This window comes from Rhamphochromis longiceps, linkage group LG10 (assembly GCF_057381845.1).
Source record: "Rhamphochromis longiceps isolate RC_006_pf linkage group LG10, R_longiceps_female_GT1.1, whole genome shotgun sequence".
Classification (NCBI taxonomy): Eukaryota; Metazoa; Chordata; class Actinopteri; order Cichliformes; family Cichlidae; genus Rhamphochromis; species Rhamphochromis longiceps.
Window position 1 is genome coordinate 14,411,746 of NC_140566.1, and position 20,091 is coordinate 14,431,836.

At 41.0% G+C, this 20,091-nt stretch overlaps 1 protein-coding gene across 1 annotated transcript; it reads left to right on the top strand.

The window, feature by feature from the left end:
• Positions 1 to 714: 714 nt before the first annotated feature.
• Positions 715 to 19,227, top strand: LOC146660481 (forkhead box protein O1-A-like). The gene is made up of 4 exons (XM_085420366.1): positions 715 to 1,543; positions 13,386 to 13,577; positions 13,695 to 14,864; positions 14,991 to 19,227. The coding sequence occupies exons 1-3, from the start codon at positions 944 to 946 to the stop codon at positions 14,850 to 14,852; spliced, it is 1,950 nt and encodes a 649-aa protein (XP_085276492.1). The 5' UTR covers positions 715 to 943; the 3' UTR covers positions 14,853 to 14,864; positions 14,991 to 19,227.
• The last annotated feature ends 864 nt before the right edge of the window (positions 19,228 to 20,091 follow it).

A 20,091-nucleotide genomic window follows, 5' to 3' on the forward strand; every position in this document is an offset into this window, starting at 1 on the left:
TAAGGCTTGGCCACTAGATAGCGCTACTGAACGTTGTGGTTGCGCATTACATTAGGATTCCCCACAGTTTTAAAGATGGCATCCAGATACTTCAACTAAAAAAAGTTTAGGAGTACATTAACATTTTTTGCTATATTTGTATGGAAGTAATAAAAAAAAAACCTGTACAAATGGCCCTAATATATTTCTTTTTTTAAGCTTAGGGCAGTGTTTTGAATCAGCTGAGCCCCCCCTCAGAACGTTTTGAAACTAAAAACATGCCCTCTCAGCTTGTATGGTGCATTCAAGTCCCGCCAAAATGTGTTTGAATGACAAGCGAACTGAAAGAGATAGCTGACTAACCAACCCTTTCACTACATATTTTTAAAACTGGTATTGAGTAACGACAACTTTTTATTTTTGTCGAGATGACTGTCACTCATAGCACCAAGCACAGAAAATCGTGGAATAAGATTTTAAACTCAAGTGCACCAACAAATACATAGATACGATGCTATGAGAAAGTGTGCCCAAACTATTAACTGTAGCATCAAATAGGCAGTTAAATCACCCTTGATGTGGATTTGCAAATTTGAGGGTCCATTTGGCGTGATTTGTCAACAGGACAGCACTTGAACGCACCTTCAAGTTGCAAAGCTCGGAGGATGGAGCCTGTGAGTAAGCCGTGAAGGCAGCACCGGAGTGTGGTACTGTCTACCACTTGTTAGAGCGGCAGACTTGAGAGTTGCTGCTAACTGACACAGTATGGTGTGAACTTCAGTTTTAGATATCTCTTTATTTTACATTACAAACGACTCTTTCTCTTTTAGGGTTTGTTTTCGGTCTTGATGACTCATTATTAGCCTCTCGATGTTTATGTCACCGTTTTATATTTTTTACTAACAATTTGGCGAATTCTTTTTAAGTGAACATCTATGTGACAGAGGATCGGTGTTACCCTGACATGGCTGAGTTACTGCCACAACAGCCGCAGGCGGGCGATATAGACCCGGACTTCGAGCCTCTCTCTCGCCCGCGGTCCTGCACCTGGCCGCTGCCCCGGCCGGAGCTCATCGACCCGGCCAGCTCCAACACATCCTCCCCAGCACCGTCTGTGCAGCAGGAGCCAGCAGCAAACGCCGAGTTCATCAGAAACCTCGACCTGGTGGAGGAGGACTATAAAGAATACTCAGAGCAGAAGCCGCTTTGCAATGCTTTTCAGTGCCGGGATAGCAACTGTGTGCATCATTACCCCCACCAACATCATCATCAACACCATCATCATCAGCTCCAACAGCAGCACCAGGTCCCGGGTCCACAGCTGTCGTCCCAGCAACAGGTGCCAAATCCTGGGGTCCCACCTTTGGGTGGACCCGGGCAAAGGAAGAGCAGCTCGTCCCGGCGAAACGCCTGGGGGAACATGTCCTACGCAGACCTGATCACCAAAGCCATAGACAGCTCACCTGAGAAGCGGCTGACCCTTTCTCAGATTTACGACTGGATGGTTAAGAGCGTGCCTTACTTCAAAGACAAAGGAGACAGCACCAGCTCCGCGGGCTGGAAGGTGAGTGTGTGCGTGCACGTGAACATTCGCTGTCAGTAGGATGTGTGCGCGTGAGCTGAGATGCATATATGCGCTGTAACCATCTTTACCACCACAGCACAGCAAGCAGCACCAATGAAAAAAGAGCCGCCAGCAGCAAAGCTGGACAAAATCATGATACCAAGAAAAGTTAGGGAGTGACATTTGAACGTGCTAGACTTTATATGCAGACAGTGGAAACTTGCACAAAACATATCAAGGCCACATCCTCATTAGCGTCTTATTGCACCGATTGCCACTGTAAGGCGTTTTGCACAATCTGCTGAGCAGGAAATGCAAAGGTTTGATGTGCAATTAATTGCCTTTGTAGTTAAAAAAAAAAAAAAAAAAAACCCAGCCCTGTTTCACTCGCATTTAGAGACGTCGTGGCAGGATATTTACACCTTAAATTCTTAAACCTGTGATTTTATTTTATCTAGAAAACTTGGTTTGCTTCAGGAAAGTGACAGTATTCACTTTCACTGTGTGCACATAGTGCAACGCATTTGGTTTAGTATATTCACTCAGCACTCACATTTGTGCTATGCAAAGCAACCCATCACATTTTTTAAATATGATTATAACTTTTAATTCAGGATTTATTAGCAGTTAAGTAATAACAGGAGTAACCCATTCCTTTTCTCTTTTAACACCATGGTGGGATTTCAAACCTGTCCGATGGTGGTTAGCTTTTAGAGGGGCTGCTGACTTCTGGCTTCTGAGTAACCTTTGAAGTTTTGGAGTGGTTTCCTCTGTCAGTGGTAGCACATGCCTCTCTGCTTTGTCACTGAGGACACATGCAGCTCTAAAGCAGCAGAGGACAAACCAGCTGGTCTGACTGTAAACATCCCATAGATGCCACCAAGACTGCTTTTCTCTATATAAAGCAGAAACAAACTTCAGGTTTGTTTGAGAAAAACACCTGACTGAGCGATGTGAAATTGGGTTTTGACTGAGGATAAAGATGTGTAGGTATGCTCTGTGGATTCCCCCACCCCCACCCGCAAACACACCTATGTGGGAGCCAACCTGTATTATCACAAAACACATTGACTTGCGCAGCATTTCCACAGTCATGGAAACCCTGCTACCTCCCTGAAAACTGCAATTTGAATGTGCAGACCTGGAAATATTAAGTACAGGGGACGAGCTGTGAAAACATTTGCCTAATGCCTGCACAAACATGCTGATCCGGCCAGTGAGGATGTCACTCCACTCGTGATGGACAGAAGCCCGCAGACAAAGCCAAAGGTGGACCAACAGAAGACGCCAATTAAAGCCCGCACACGCCCAACAAAACGTATTCTGCTTGAGTTTTCAGTGTCGCAGCCTTTTCTGTAACCCCCTGCATTCTCTTGAGAGGTGATTTGAAAGTTGTCAGGAAATGCCTTTGGGAAACCTCAGTCATATATAGCTCCCATTGTTTTAACCCCCCACCACCACCCTACTTGAAAAGCTTTGTCACAGATTATTATATATACAGACTTTGTTAAACCTACTTCTTTTAAAAATCTGCACACTCTTGAATGTACAGGCACTGACGAATCGGCCTGTTTTTGTTTGAAATAACTGGAAGCTACATAAACAGCTCAATCAGTGCTGGGGAGTGTTTTCGAGGGGAAGGGACTGGCAGAAGGGGATGCTGGGAACTACGTCAAACATCCTCCATTCCTGAGTTGTGTGCTCATATCTTTGTGTCCCTGTCTTCTAGAGTTTCCTTAGCGGATGCTACGGCCTGGAGAAAGGGATCGCTGCTCTTCATCCTATCTCTTTCTTCTGCTCTCTCTCTCTCTCTTTGGGTTTCTGCTCACAGGGTTTGTGCTTGTTCAATAGGACCTTGAGATTTCTTTTACTAAAGGCCTTTGCTTTTTTTGTTTGGGGGGGGGGGGGGTGGTCTTTAAGACACAAATTCGGGAGATAAATAATTGTATTGGTGCACTTTGTCTTTATGAAGAATGTCTTTCCCTTCCTTAGTCATAGAGATAAAGAGAAAGAACAAAGAGAAAGGTTCTGTTACCCTTCAGCGAGGCAGCGAACGCTTCTCAGTTCTCTATCAAGAGCAAAAGCTCATGATCATTCACATATTTTACGTATAATCAACACATCTTTGCTTCAGCCTCGCCATTCCTGAATGCTGGCATGCCCACCAGGCCTTGGAACTGCTGGCTTATAGTTATTTTTACACTTTCCTGTTAAAAAAACACGGCGGTTCCCCCACAATGAACTATGATGCATTTCCTGCCCGGTGGATGGAAAACAGTGCCATGTGTTAACATCCCCACCCTGCAAAACATGAGGGTCAGGGCAGGGGGGAAAAAAGAGGATGAATCAATAAGAGATCATATACACAGCATTTGTGTGAATCCAAGTCTATGCAAAATCACTTTTATATCATTTCAACATTTGTGCCACTTAAAAACGTAATTGCTGGTCTACTTGTTATGATTGTGCTTTTTGACATTTTTATTAACAAAGCAGTTTCGTCTCTTGCTGTAGTGATGCACAAAGATAAGCCAGGGATCTAATAGTGGGTGGAGGGCATTGCGCTTGATTGTAGCAGTACACCTAAAAAAGTATAGATAGGTGGAGCGCAGGGCAAGGGGAAAGGCACTGCCTCAGCAGCTTTCTGTCTACTGTATGTCATGGAGATTCTTTTGGTTTCCCCTCTAAATATTGTGTGGCAGCTCAGTGATCATGATGCCTTTGGGACAACAGAGGGCCCCTCCGTTAACTCGGGGAGGACTGGTTTCCCCTGGGATACTGGTGGGTCTGTGAGTAGCAGTGAACAGCTTGCAACGTACTTTTAGCGTTTTACTGGCAGTGCCACTGTTTTTCTCAATGAACTGTGACATTAGATAATGGAACAGGAAGTGACGCTCTTGAGTTTAACTGCCGCTGAAGTTCCGAGGTGTCACCCAAAAACATGTTGATTACAAAAAAGCGTTTCCCCCCCTCCGTTTTTTGAAGTTTTTGAAAACATTGCCCTGCAAATGAAAGAATATTTCGTTGGGTTGCTTTGGTGATAGCCTGCAGAGTTGAGTCTAGTGACTGTCTCCTGTGAAGAGGTTTATCGCACTATGTTATCTAGCGCAGGGGTCAAAAGGTCACCAAGCCTACAGATCTGCAATGTGTTGATTTGCCTGTCTCACGCCTGATGTATGCATATGACCATTCTGGAAACCAGTGACAAACAAGACTGAAGGTTTCAGGATGAGCCAAATGGCACAGTGGTAAAGGTCATCGTCCCTCAACTTACAGCCGATAAGAGCCAATAGCGGGACTGGAGTGATGGCAAAACCCAAACCAAAGTTCTTGGCAGGTTTTGCGGTGACCCATACACTTGCTTGAGTGCTATAACAAGATTTGTTCGATTTGTTTCCCAGTTTGAGTAGTGGATCTCCTTTTTCCAGCTTCTGTGACTAGAACTGTCCTGAATGAAAAGCTAGAGCCACGTTAATTTAAGACATTTTTTTAGACATTATAAATTTAAATCTCTTCCCCACTGGCTTCAGTTTTTAACCAAGTTTGTAATATTCTCCATTAGTGGATCACATAGTAAGGCCACAAAAATGTCTGTGTAGTAAAACCTTTTTACATTTATTGTAGAGATTAAAACAAAAAGAAATGGAAATTTTCATCCAGAACAAACATTGGTTGGTTTTGTCCACGACAGAATCTACTGGATGGGTTGCTATGAGAGATTTGACTCTGTGAGTGATAACAGGAGGTTTACATTTGTGGTTTTGAGTGAAATGTTTATTGAACTATTGGATGGAAATGCTGTGGTCAGCGGGCATTCACAGTTCTGCAGTTAAGAAAAAACATCCCTGATGGCCCCAAATATTATTTCTTCATATACAAACATTAAAGATTAAAATGTTGCTAAACACTGAGATATGAAACCTGGAACTGCAAACAACATCCTTTGTAAGTGAAACTGAGTAGAAACTTTCACCTGCTGCTTAAAACAACCCAATACTGCTTTCATAGGAATCAGGAGGAAAAGTAGCAGCCAGGTTCTGATAATCAGTGAATTTGACTAACTGAGCATCAGCAACTGTGAGCACTTCTGTAAAAGCAGTTGCTCTGACAGTTTGCTATTTGCATTCAGGTGTTTATAGCATGTCAGGAGTGGACGTCCCAGCAAATTCACACCAAGATCAGACTGTGCAATGCTCAGAGAAATTGCTCAAAACCCAGAGCTACATCTCAGACTCTACAGGCCTCAGTTAGAATGTTAAATGTTAAAACTCTCGACAGAAAAAGCCTCTTCTCTGTAAAATGAAAATAGCAACATACCTTAGTTTTGCAAAGTTGCATCTGATTAAACCACAAGACTTTTGGAATAAAGTCCTTAGGACAGAGGAGACCAAAGTGGACATGTTTGGCCATAATGCAGTACCACATGTGGCAAAAACCAAACACAGCATACCAGCACAAACACCTCATACGAACTGTCAAGCACGGTGGTGGAGGGGTGATGATTTGGACTAGTTTTGCAGCCACGGTGCCTAGGCACATTGTAGTCATGAAGTTGACCACAAAGTTCTCTGTATACCAAGTATTCTGAGGTCAAACGTGAGGGTGTCTGTCTGACAGTGGGTTCTGAAACAGTACTATGATCCCAAGCACAGCGGCAAATCTACAATAGAGTGACTAAAGAAAAAAAGGTAAGAATCAAGATGTTGTAATGTCCCAGTTAAAGTCCAGACCTCAACCTGACTAACATTCTGTGGTGATATATTAATAGTGCTGTGCATAAACAAATGACCGCAAACCTGAAAGAACTGAAGCAACACTGTAAAGAAGAGTGAGCCAGAAATTCTCCACAGTGAGGTGAGAAGACTGACAAAGTCATACAGAAATTTTTACTTCCAGTTATTGCTGCCAAAGCTGGTTCCACAATCTACTAATGTTTGTGGGGTGTACTTAGTTTTACTTTCTTTTTCACATGACTCTATGTGGGCTGCACGAAAACAAACACAATCACAACAAGGAGCATTCACTGCATTAGATGCTAATGGATCATCTAATTTATTAATCAACCTTTGTTTCATTGTTGCCTTGTGAACTTTGTTAAGGACACTGACCTGAAAACTGGTAGCAACTATTAAAAGAAGCAAGAGAGAGAAAAAAAGAGTAACTGCCAGCTATTTGTCTCGGGATCACAAGGTTAAAAAGGGATGTCTGCCTCAAACTTAAGAGGCCCACTAAAAGCTTCAAGTAACCCCATGAAGAAAAGGAGGCTTGAGGCAGGGGCTTTCCAAGAGGAACGGCCATAGCTTAAGGGAAGGAGGGGAGCAATCAGCTGACTGGTTTGCTGGGGGCTGAGGCCTGTGTACTGTCTGCTGTCTACATGTGTGAGCCGCTGGAATCTGTGGCATGTGGATCTTTGCATTGTCCTCCAGCTTGTGCAGGATAATAATCAGCTCCAAATATATTATGTTCACAAAATGTACTTGGCCTCTAATCCATTATGCAAAATACAAAAGACGGGGTCAGAGGATGACAGAAATACATTTTTTTAAAAAGGTGACCTTTTCACCCGATGAAGTGTGCAAAGAATGCGGTTCATTCACAATAATTGGCTGAGATAGTCTTGTTATTTCTGAATATTCAAATATGATTGAAGTGCAGTGTTTGTGCTTAAATTATTGAATTGCAGATCTCTCCATTCGTCTTCATGATGCCATTGCAGAAACAGGTCACTTCCTTTGATGCTCACTGTTAATTAAGTAGTCTGCATACTGTATGTGGAGCTGTAAAGAGTTGCACTCTCTGCACCAGGCTCGCATGCTCTTCTTCTTCTGCAGGCTTTCTCACCTTTTTGCCGCCTTGTTAAAGCAAACCCAGGCCCTATGCTCACAGCTTTGTGCATCATAGGTCATAAGAGAAAGGGGGAGGGGTGCACAGGAAGGCAGCACAGGAAGACCGTAATCTCTGCAAGTGCTCGTTTTTCCTATTCTCTTATTTCTACCAGATAACTGCTTTGTAGTGGTAGTTACATGTTAGCAGAAAATCACTCCGATTTAGTCAAGTCTGGATTTTAATGTAAATTAAAGAAGCAGGGTGTTGGCCATGCTCATGAAGTCAAGCAGTATCAAATACATTTTCCAGTAACTTAACCTTTTAGCCTGTATTACCTAAAATCCTGCTTTGAAATTAAGTTTGACAGCAGTAAAATGGCTTTGCTGAGCTCTTTGTAGTCACTGGCAGCTACATAGATTAGCACACTTCCTAATTTCCCTGCTAATGTGATCTTGATTAATAGACAATTGTTCTTCCAGTTTCCTCATTCTCTACAACTTTGTTTGAAAACCTTTTGGCAGACACAGCACAAGCACTTTGTTTGAGTGCAGCGGAATCTATCACTGAGGTCAGTAAAATGTTGAAATGTATGCCTTAAAAAGACAAAAACACGAGGTACACCTTATGCTGATCCCCTCCCTTTTGCCTTCAAGCTTTTTATAGAATAGATTTAACAAGCTGTTGAAAACATTTCTTTAGAGATTTTGGTTCATATTGACATGTCAGCATCACACAATTGCTGCACATCCATAATGCGACACTCCCATCTTACCACAATTCAAAGGTGCTCCAGTGGATTGCTGTCTTGTGACTGTGTAGGTTATCTGAGAACAGCTGAGCTTCTGCTGGTATAACCAGTGTTGGTCAAGTTACTTGAAAAAAGTAATCAGTAACTAATTAATTCAATTCAATTCAATTTTATTTATATAGCGCCAAATCACAACATAAGTCGCCTCAAGGCGCTTCATAGATACAGAGAAAAACAACCCAACAATCATATGACCCCCTATGAGCAGCACTTTGGCAACAGTGGGAAGGAAAAACTCCCTTTTAACAGGAAGAAACCTCCGGCAGAACCAGGCTCAGGGAGGGGCGGCCATCTGCTGCGACCGGTTGGGGTGAGAGAAGGAAGACAGGATAAAAGACATGCTGTGGAAGAGAGACAGAGGTTAATAACAGATATGATTCAATGCAGAGAGGTCTGTTAATACATAGTGAGTGAGAAAGGTGACTGGAAAGGAAAAACTCAATGCATCATGGGCATCCCCGGCAACCTATGTCTATTGCAGCATAACTAAGGGAGGATTCAGGGTCACCTGGTCCAGCCCTAACTATATGCTTTAGCAAAAAGGAAAGTTTTAAGCCTAATCTTAAAAGTAGAGATAGTGTCTGTCTCCTGAATCCAAACTGGAAGCTGGTTCCACAGAAGAGGGGCCTGAAAACTGAAGGCTCTCCCTCCCATTCTACTTTTAAATACTCTAGGAACAACAAGTAGGCCTGCAGAGCGAGAGCAAAGTGCTCTAATAGGGTGATATGGTACTACAAGGTCATTAAGATAAGATGGGGCCTGATTATTTAAGACCTTGTATGTGAGGAGCAGGATTTTGAATTCAATTCTGGATTTAACAGGAAGCCAATGAATGGAAGCCAAAACAGGAGAAATATGCTCTCTCTTTCTAGTCCTACTGATTACTTCCCCCAAAAAGTAATCCAGTTACTTTACTGATTACTTATTTTCAAAAGTAATTAATTACTTAGTTACGTGTTTTTTAAAAACACGATTTACAACCTGAATAGGTGATAAAGCGATAGATCTTTCAGCCCAATTCTACTTTTTCTACATAATCCATCATACAAAATTTTAAAAGTTTTAATGTTGTTTATCTTAAATTCTGACCAAATCATCCAAAAACTGAGACACATCAGACCAGGCAATGTTTTTTCAATCTTCTGTTGTTCAATTTTGCTCAACCTCTATAACTACTCTATAACAACTATAGCTTCAGACTCCTGTTCTTAGCTGAAAGGAGTGGTTTCTGATGTGGTCTTCTGCTGCTATAGCCTGTCTTCTTCAAGGTTCACTGTTGTCCATTTAGAGATGCTGTTCTGCATACCTTGATTGTAGCGAAAAATCATTGGAGCTACTATTCCCTTTCGATCAGATCAAAGCAAGCTGGCCTTTTTTCTGCTGCTCAGTGAATATTTTCTCTTTCTCTGACCATTCTCTGTAAACCCAAGAAATGGTTGTGTGGGAAAATCCCAGCAGAGCAGCATTTTATAAATCACTTCGACCAGCCTGTCTCGTACAAACAGCCATACAATTTTACTAAATCACTTAAATCAGCTTTCTTCCCCATGCTCAGTTTAGACTCAGCTGGTCATCTTGACCATATCGACATCACTAAATGCATTGAGTTGTGGCCATTTGATTAGCTGCTTAGTCAGTCGCATTAATGAGCAGTTGAACAGGTGTGACTAACAGCATTTATATTTGGTTGAATATATAAAAACAGTTGAATTTGTGAGCAACAAATTGCACCATTATTTACCTGGGCATTTTTGCAGCTTATCGTGGCTAGCGTTAGCGAATGTTAGCAAAGATTAGGACAGTACCTCTTGGCTCTCTTACTGGGAAATCAAGCAATCCAATGAGAAGGACTGAATAACTGTCAGCGATGAGCAAAAAACTGCACTATTTTCCATTTATAGGTTTTGCTGCTAACTGTGTAAAAGATAATGAAAAAATATAGCAGTGGCACAAATACAAACACAAATGCTTATCTACAGGGTTGCAATATCTAAAGGTTGAAAACCTAAGCTAACATTTAGCATCAAAAGTCACAGTACACTTTAACTTTTAAAGCCTTCAAAGAAAAAAATTATATTTATATTTTCTCACGTTCTCCTGCCTGGGAAATTTACTGATGGGAAGACAAGGTCATTCTCCCTTCCCCCCTCCCCATCACTAACTACATGTAAGCTTTCATCATTGAGATAAAAACCAAGTTACTGATTTGAGAAGCAGCTGGTCTCCAGCAGTCAGCCTCCTGGGAGATCCTCTGTCCTGTCTGTGGTTGTAGCTGGCGCTGTATGTAAAATGCATAGACCAATTGCAACTGAGGCCACTTTCACTGAGGCCGCACCTGTTCTTGCAACCGAGCCCTGTTTGTTTACTTACCCTGCGACCGTTACTGCAAGCCTCATGCTTCACTACACAAGAAACAGCAGCTGCGTCAATTAGATTGTTTTGAAGTCCAGTAGGAGGAGTCATTTCATGCTGCATTATGGATGATGGTGATGGATGACTCTCCTTACTCCAGCTCAGGTGTTCTACCGGGTATCTCACCTGAGTTGTGGCAGGTGCTGTTTTCTCCTTTCATGTGGGAAGCCTAATGACCCATTTCTGAGGACGAACTGAAAGTAGATTTTGTCCCAACTCAGTCTTTCCTGATTTCAGGATTTCTTGCATAAGCTGTCTAATGTCTCTTCCGTGCTGCACCGGTTTGTTTCAGGGGCAGCACTACTAAATGTCCTCAAGTGTAGAGCAGAAAATGTTGCAGATTTCTTTGTAATACTCTTCTGCAGACTTGTGTGGCATCACTTCTCTAAGAGGATCTTTGCTCTTAAACATTTATGTCACTTAAGTTTCTCTTTAATCTGGACCTCGTCACTACCCTGGTTGCCAAAGCAGGTCAGCGGAGGAAAAAATAGATTTCTCATGAAATGTTTTGCAACCACAAAAGCACACATTTTACTACTACAAAATATGCCGTAACACAACAGAAAAAAAAAAAGACTGGACCTTAGGCGGCTCTTTCAAAGAAATAATGATTGAGTGGGGCACCTCCTGAACTAAAAAGGAAGGGGAATTTTTGTTGTCTTTGAGTTGAGTTGAGGTTTGTCAAAGATAAGGCAGAGAAGAAAATTTCCCTTTCCACAGCACTGCCTTGCAGTGCACAATCTGTAGTAGGTGCTAATCAAAGGCTGTAGAGATTTGCATATCAACAGTGATCTCTGCCATGCGTGAGCGAGACTTCACATTTGGTTAGTGAAATAAATGTTGGTTTGCAGGCTTGAGTCTGTGCAGCACACTGCTAAGATGTCCGGTCCTGTCTTTAGTTACAGGAGATCATTTAAAAAAAGGAAAATGGGGAGAAAAGGGTCGTAAATCAAATGAGCATAAAATGCAATGATTGAATTGCATTTTGAAACCATACAACCTCAGGTCTCTTCAGTCTACATGTGCAGGATGTCCTCTGACACAGGAAGCCTCATTTAAAAGTCACTGGAGGAGAAGGGAGGAGTCTGGTTTTGGTGGTGGGGTGCAGTCCAAAGAAGCTGTTTTGGTGAGTCTCACGAAGCGGGTCTTACCCAGCGTGTCACATCTGATGATTCTCCTCCTCGCTCTTCCTTTGCCATCCAACCTGTTTGCATGTCCCCGTCAGCTCGTATGAGCAGCTCGTGTTTAGCACACAGTGAACTCATTGAGTTCACTCATTGAGTTCACTGCCGGCAATAACATCCTACAGTGTCGCCCTCCCCAACTTAGCTTCGAACTCTGTGACCTCCTCTTAGTTTCTGTTTAACAAAACAAAAAAAAATCTAACTTGTGTACCGCTCTCTGTTTTCACTCTGTCAGTTTACAGTTTGAGGTTGAACTCATCTTTCAGCACCTTCTTATGACGACGGCACAAAAAAGAATACTTGAAAAGCGTCAAAGTTGTTCCAATTTTGCAGTTTTTTCTGGTTTTATTCCTTGAATCTACTTTGATAATTTCCACTTTGAAATAATACTTTCACTGAGAGTAGTTTTATAGATTAGAAGTCATATTCCTGCCAGAAGCTTAACTTTAACCCCAAAATGTCAGAGACACACTGAGACAATCCATCTATTGTTTTGGATGAGAACATCTTTATCTCAGTGCTTTGTATATCCCTGCTGAATCCTGCGGTTGGGAACATCTGGGTTTAATAACTGCAGGGAGCTGCTTTCTTATTCACATGGGTGTTTAGGGGGAAATTCCATACTTGCACGTATTGTGTTACACTTTAGTCTTTCATTGTCCCCCCCCATCAAGCTCAGCAAGTTGCATATTAGTGTCACAGAAAGACCAGTCTGTACAGTGTGTCTGTGCCATGTCTAACTGTCTTCATGACCTCCCGACCGACACTGGTTTTCTTCCTGAGAGCATTACCACAGGAGGAGTCTACTGCATCCTTTTTGGGATACATAACATGGCATTAAAAATCTACTGAATAAGGCTTTAGGTGTGTGCATATTTGGACGAGGACAAATTTGACCACATACAAAAAAAGAGAGCAGCTCAGTGATCTCAATGAGCTCTTTCAGAGGTGTAATTTTCGATGATGGGCACAGGCAAGATTAAGCAGTGATGGTTTTTTTTCTGTAACGTGTCTTCCAAATTACCCTGTTTTTTGTTGTTGTTTTTCTCGTTTTTTCACTGTTGTTTTTCACTTTGGATCCAAAGCGAACGGTGTTGTTGTTGCTGCTGCTGGGCTGCGCTGATTAAAGTCAGTGGAAATCACAGGAAACATGATTATAGTCCGCAGTGAGGAAAGATGGACACCCTAGTAAGCTCTCTCATGGGCCTTCAAAACAATACAAGCAGTTAAAGCATGAGAAAAACTGATGAATACAACGTAAAAGTCAGAATGTATTCAGAAAACAGGAAAAATGTAAGGAAAAAAAAAAAAAGCAGACCGAGTGAAGAAACTAACGAGAAATGTTTCTTTGGTCAAATTTTGCACTATTATACTATAGTGTAATATGAATTGTCATCTATCTTTGTCACACTTGTGTCCAACATTTATCACCGCTTCCCTCTTTCATTGAATAGGTCCTGTATTTCTGGAGAAAAGAGTCTCTTAAGTTATGTTGCTGACGATACTTTATTTTGTTCAGTATCATATTCAGTGACAGGCACTGATTTATTAAACTGACCATGATATTTGTGTGAGGGAAAACTTACAAATGAATCACTTTTCTCCCATTCAGAACTCCATCAGACACAACCTGTCCCTGCACAGTCGCTTTGTGCGCATACAGAACGAGGGAACAGGAAAAAGCTCCTGGTGGATGCTGAACCCAGAGGGAGGAAAGAATGGAAAGTCACCTCGACGCAGAGCTACCTCCATGGACAACAGCAATAAGTTTGTCAAGAGTAGAGGAAGAGCCGCAAAGAAAAAGGTCTCTGCTCCTGAACTGAACCTTCATAGATATTTCAGCCAAATGTTTGGTTTTTTTTTTAATTCTGTTGAATCTAGATTACATGTACTCAGTGTTCTTGTGTTCTACTATCTCTAGATGGCTCTACAGGAAGGGCTTGAAGGAGGAGCAGGCAGCCCCAGTTCCCAGTACTCTACCTGGCTTGGAAGTCCAAACTCCCACAGCAACGAAGATTTTGACAACTGGAAAACCTTTAGGACGCGTACCAGCTCTGATGCCAGTACTCTGAGTGGTCGCCGTTCACCTTTCCCTTCTGAACAGGATGATGTGGGCGAGTCCGATGGCCACATAATGTATCCTGGAGTTGCTGGTGCTAAGATAACCTCTACCCTGCCCAGCCTGTCTGAGGTGTCTGGATCCATGGGCCAGCATCGCTCAGAAAAGGTCATGGATCTGCTGGATAACCTTAACTTGCTGTCTCCTAAACCCTCCCAGCTCAGCTCTGACTCCTCACACTCCCCGCGCTCCTCAAACGCCGGCATGCTTCAGAGTAGCCCCTATAACTCCACTGGACTGACCCCACACCAGCAGCAAGACTACCAGAAGTGCTTGTATAGTCAGGTGAGAATGCACTCCCTGTCCCCTGCTCCTATGCAGACACTTCCAGAGACTAAGCCCAGCTTTGGGGCTTACGAGAACCAGTATATCTTCCCTTCTGGGCTGCTGACAGGAGAACCAGACACCAGAAGGGACATGATGCACTCTGAAGTTGGGAGGGCAAGTTGTCCAATACCTACTTATAGCAGCCAAAGCCATGTGGGTGGTCATAATGGAGTAAAAATGATGAATCCCTCTCAGAGTCACCCACTTCCTCGTGTAAATCCACATACTCTGCATAGCCAGGGTCCAGCTGCCTCACAAGACTTGAATAGCTGTAACATGATACGCCTGACTAGCCATTCAGGGCCCTCTCTTCGAATGGCTGGTCCAAGGACGTGCATGCAGCTCCCCCTCGGACTCCCTCCACACACTAATGATGCCTCAGTGACCTACGGCAGCAGCAACAGCTACAGAGAACTCAACTCTGTACACCCACACAGTCATCATCATCAAGAGCACCTACCCAGTGATCTGGACAGTGTGCCTACTGAAAGGTTTGAATGTGACTTGGAGTCCGTCCTCCATGACACACTCATGGATGGTGGGGGGCTGGACTTTAATTTTGATCCAGCAGCTGGGCCTCATGGGTTTTCCCAGAGGGTGAAGACGACCACACACAACTGGGTGTCAGGGTAGCATCGCAGAGAGGTGAGACTGATCAGTAGTCTGCCCTTAATTTCTTATACATATTACATTTTATTACAGATAACAAACATAAACACCCTCAGAGTGTTTGTCATCCCTGAACATTTTCCATTTCATTCACCCCCGCAGGTTTTTCTCCACATCACTCTACTGCTCACCTTCATTCAGAGAGTGGAATCCAAAGAAGCTTTCACCATCATTATCCACAGATCAGAAGAGGTTTATCAGTCATGTCCTGACGCAGAAATAAGACGCAACCATCACTGCAGTGAATATAAAACAGAGAGACAAGCCTGCATAAGTGAACTACTTGTGAACTTGCTCTCAGCTACCTATCAAAAACTGTATGTATGTTCAAAAGTATGTATGTTATAATACATAAGAAGGAACCAGCGTAACACGAATTTGTCTTTGTGCTACAATCACACACGGGGAAACAATGACTGCAGAATGACCAAGATTACTGCAACTGTGTACAACGAACGCGTGAATAAGTTCAAGTTTGAATTTGTTGCTTCAGAGACAGGCACCAGGTCTGCAACCACTTGCAGCCAATAGCCGTAAATGGCAATAAGATGGAGTCAGTTTGCTATCAGGTTGGAGGAGGTCAAGCTGGCAATTACATGCAATTTGTCTGCGAGAATATGGTAATTAACTGTGATAAATCTGTTGCTGTCTACATTAAACAGATTTTTACACAAACTACTTACATTCAGAGTCAAGCCAGAAGCTCGTAGATTTGAAACAGAAATTGTGATGTAGCTGCTGCAATTTAATTGCGAAATGACATAGGTGCTTGTCAACCTTGCTGTTATATAGGAACATAACAAGACTAGAACCAGTTGGGTTTAGTCCTCTTTTGCAAAGAAACTGATTTGTGTCTCATCAGTGCAGACTGACTCAAACTGATTATGATATGTTGTCAGTGTGTCTGCATTTATAAATCAGATAACAATTATTTGCAAACCTTCTGCAATCCGTGAGAGTAATAGCAGTTAGAGTCCGACAATGGTTGTTTGGTGACAGATTTCCTCCCACCAGGCAAACTGCAAGCACCGAGAGGTTGAGTGCTGAACCTCTGAGCAGCCACTTAGTTACCACAAGTACTTGCAATTGGTTTTCAACAGTAAAAAAAAAATCTGTGTGATCACCAGGTAATTACCATTCCTTTCTAGTTGCAATGAGGTTGCAGTCTTATTTTTACTCTAGCATGATTAGTGTAAAAGCTGTTTAGAGGCATTTTGTTAAAAGGTACACTGGGAACACAATAATTCTATTTTCCAACACACATTACTTTGTAGATCTTGAAAGATGATTTAAAAATAGTTCTTCACTTGCTACCCTGTGGTGCAAGGAGACAGCATCATGTAGGGTAACTATGAAGGCAAGACAGACAAAGAGGCATCTTCACCAAGATGAATCTTTCCACATTGAAAATAAGTTACATTATCAAGTAGTGGCATTTGATCAATTTTTTGAAATTAGAAGAACAATTTGGAAAATTAGCACCAGATTCTTCAAAAGAGGACTTGATAGCATGTAATCAGTATAGTATATGATTATGACCCAAATTAGTAAAGTATTTCAGCTTTTAGGGATTATATTTAGAAATGTGTTTTAGGAACCAGCCATCAACAGCAAAACAATTACACTGTCAACCAGGAGAAATCATTACAGTTAACTGATAATCAATAGATAAAGTAGTGTATCGTCTGATCAGTAATACCAATTACATTATAGAGGAAAAGCTGTGTATTGGAAAAAAGTGTATATCCACAAAAATATACCTCTGCATAATCACCACATACAAGTTTATGAATCAAATGATGTTGTGATACACTTCTGTCAAAACAGTATCAGCTATATGTTCTCACTATCAGATGTGATTAGACCTTGAAACATGAGCTACACCAAAATTGTTGCAGACCTACATTTTAGTAGTTGACGAATCTGCAAATTTTATTTTTTTTGATTAGTCAGCAATTATTTCAATAACTCTCAACTTCACTTCAAGTCTGCCCACCCTGTTGCCTCTACCCAAAGAAAATGAAAGTAATGACACAGAAAACATATGAATATGATAATAATCCAATTTATTTTTAACATTACTCAGTAGGACAGAATAAAAATGAAGTAAATAAAAATAAAGCAATACAAATTAAAGTGCTAGTAGTATTTAAACAAACAAACAAAAAAAACAATGCGCAAACTAAAAACGTCTCTCCGTAAGTTCAAATAAAGCTTCAAATTAAATCAAAAAGATTTTATTTTCCAGTCCAAAATAACATCTAGAAGAGGTTTACTATTCGAAATAAACGCTAATATTAATGTTAAAGAAAAAAGGGAGAGTGTTGCTACTCCAGTTTAATGTTTTTACCATCGTATTTCACTCATTAGCTAACACAACTGAAATGGTGTTTGCTTAGCAAGCATCTTCCATGAGAAATTTCCGACAGGCAAGCTAACACAAACATTAACATAAACATAAACGAGGTATCAACGCGACGCACTAACGTAACTCTCTAAAACTGACCCGTTCAGAGTTAACGTCACCGCACCAGGGTGCTGACGGACATGCTCTTGTGCTGCAGTAGTGCTGTCGTGAAAGGTTTTGCACAGTCTGCAATTAACTTTCACATTTTTTTGCATTTTCTCCCCTCTTCCCCACGCCAGCTGTTTTACTTTTCGCGCTACGTTCTTCTTCGTTAGTACTAAATGCCGTATTGGCAGCCCATATAGGCGACACTGCCCCCATAGCTTCCTATAGTGTATTGCAGTTGCAAAAACATATTTACGTGGTTCTAGAATGTGACCGTCGACGAATTTTTAAAGTCGATGTTATCGATTATGTCATCGTTGTAGCCCCACCTGAAACTATAAATAGGAAATTTATATACTGCATGTTTTGCTCTTTATTGTAATCTGTTAATTCTCGATTTTGAACTTTGTGAATCATATGTTTTGTATAATATCCTGTATGTATTGTATTGAGATGGCTGCAGTTTCTTAATCTAAATCTAAGAGAAGGCTCATATATAGATCTCCACCAATGCAAATGTTCTATTTTATGTTAATGTTGTTTTAAAGCAGTTTTTAACAGCATTAAAACAATTCTAGAGAATTTTAGTGTTTGGAAATACCTCTAAATACTAATGCTTCTTAAGTTTATTTGGCCTCTTGGGGGGAAAGGTTATCAGTGTAACAATCACTGCAACATATATTCAGTTTTTTACAGGATTACATGGACACTGTAAATTCTACCATGCGTTAAACATTTCTGTAAAAACTGTACTGGATAATTTAAAGAGTGAAATGTGTTTTTCATGACTTTCTCAGATCAAAAGGATATTTTTGGGAATGTGAGGTCGATTAAAAGGCCGGTAGTAGTGAAATCCTAAAATAGCTGGAAATATGTAATGGTTGATGAAACTTAACCAAGTGTTTGCTGCTTACTTCCAGGCAGCTTCATATGTCACCAAAGACACATTGTAAAAAAAAAGTGCCAATTTATTGTGTTAACATCATTTCGCAAACTTCTGTTGTACATATTTTATTTAGTATTACTTTTTTTTTTGTATTTTGACCTCTTAATTGTTGTAGTACTGAACCCTTATACAGCATGTATGATTGTGTTAGACAAGGTTGTTTACATATCACAGTGCAAACAATATCAGTGGCTATATGAACACTCATACCTCAAAATTTTACCTCTGAAGTGTTGAAGGAACATTTCCTTCCAATTTTCTTCACTGAGTATTGTGTATTTGATTTGTCTTCATCTCAAAGTTTTGATTTTGTACATATTTTTTCATATTTCATTATTTCTGCAACAAGTTATATAAATGGGGACCTCTTTACGGATCTCTCTATATAACATCAGGATTAATTAAACCTAAGTCATTTGAAAGATTTATCATTGACAAAACTCGCTGAAAAGTATTCTATCACATTAATTTAATTATGTTGTTGATTAAGAGGTCTCTTATCATTTTTCTGTCATATCAAAATAAGTATGTCCCAGGACTAGTTTAACATAGTTTAAATAGTTTAACATTACCTTATGAAGATTTTTTGTAGAAATGTTTTGAGCCTGCTATATTTAATTAGGAAAAGGGTATTATTTCTTTTTATGTGTAACACAAATTAATGTGCACATTTCTGTGGAAATGTGTTTTTTTGAGGATAAATAAAATGCAGCATTATTTTTTCATTGATTGATTTAGTTGTTGTGTTAGTTCAAACATGTAAATAGAAATATCTTATAGAAATATAAACATATATGGATATCTTTGGTATTCATGTCCAGATATTTTTCAAAGAATGCTGTTTTTTTCTATGTAATCCATTAAATGCATACATCGCCAAAGGCAGGACTGAAATGATGTGTCTTTTTTTTTTTTTGCTTTAGTGCGTCACTTGATTCTTAAGTGTGAATGTTTGTTATTTTATACATCCAATGAGTAGATTTAATGGGGTCAACCATCCAAAGGAATGGGCAGCATGCAAAAGAGGTGAAGAAGAGAGTGCAGTGGATGGAAATGAGTGCCCAGGTGGCTTGTGACAGAATGACAGCAGCAAGAGTAAAAGACAAAAAGACAGGAGGAGGAGCTGGAGTTCACACAAGTAAAGATGCTAAGATCTTCACTGGGACGGACCAAAATGGACAGAAAAAAAATAAGTAAATCAGAGGGACAGCTCAGGTTGGGCAGTTTTGAGACAGAGTGTTGCAGAGTGTTTGTGTGACAGACCAGGATGCTAGAGACAGGGCAAGATGATGACAGTGAGAGATAGATGATCTGCTGAGGTGTCCCCTTAAAAAGAGCAGCCAAAAGAGTAAGATTTGTCATTTCATAGATGTATTAGATTATTTCACTTATTATTATTATTATCACTCCTGCCATTGTTACGCCCCTCTGCAACCTCTATTCTCTTTGCAGTGGCAGTGCAAAGAGTTGTCAATTGAGTCTTCAATTGCCAATTGACCACACATGGCATGTGGATAAAGGCATGCTTGAGGCAGGCTGTGGAGGCACACCAGTTTTGGTTTTATGATCTTCATGGTACCAACTGTTTGGCTTTTGAGGCGGGTCATAAAATAAATGGGGGCTCGTCCGGGATATTTTGGACTCTATTTTGGATATTTTTGTGGAGACTAAACATCAGAGGGTTTTTTTAGTGGGTGAGTGATGGTTAAGGTGTTTACTCTGATTGAGTTAACTCTCTTTAGTAC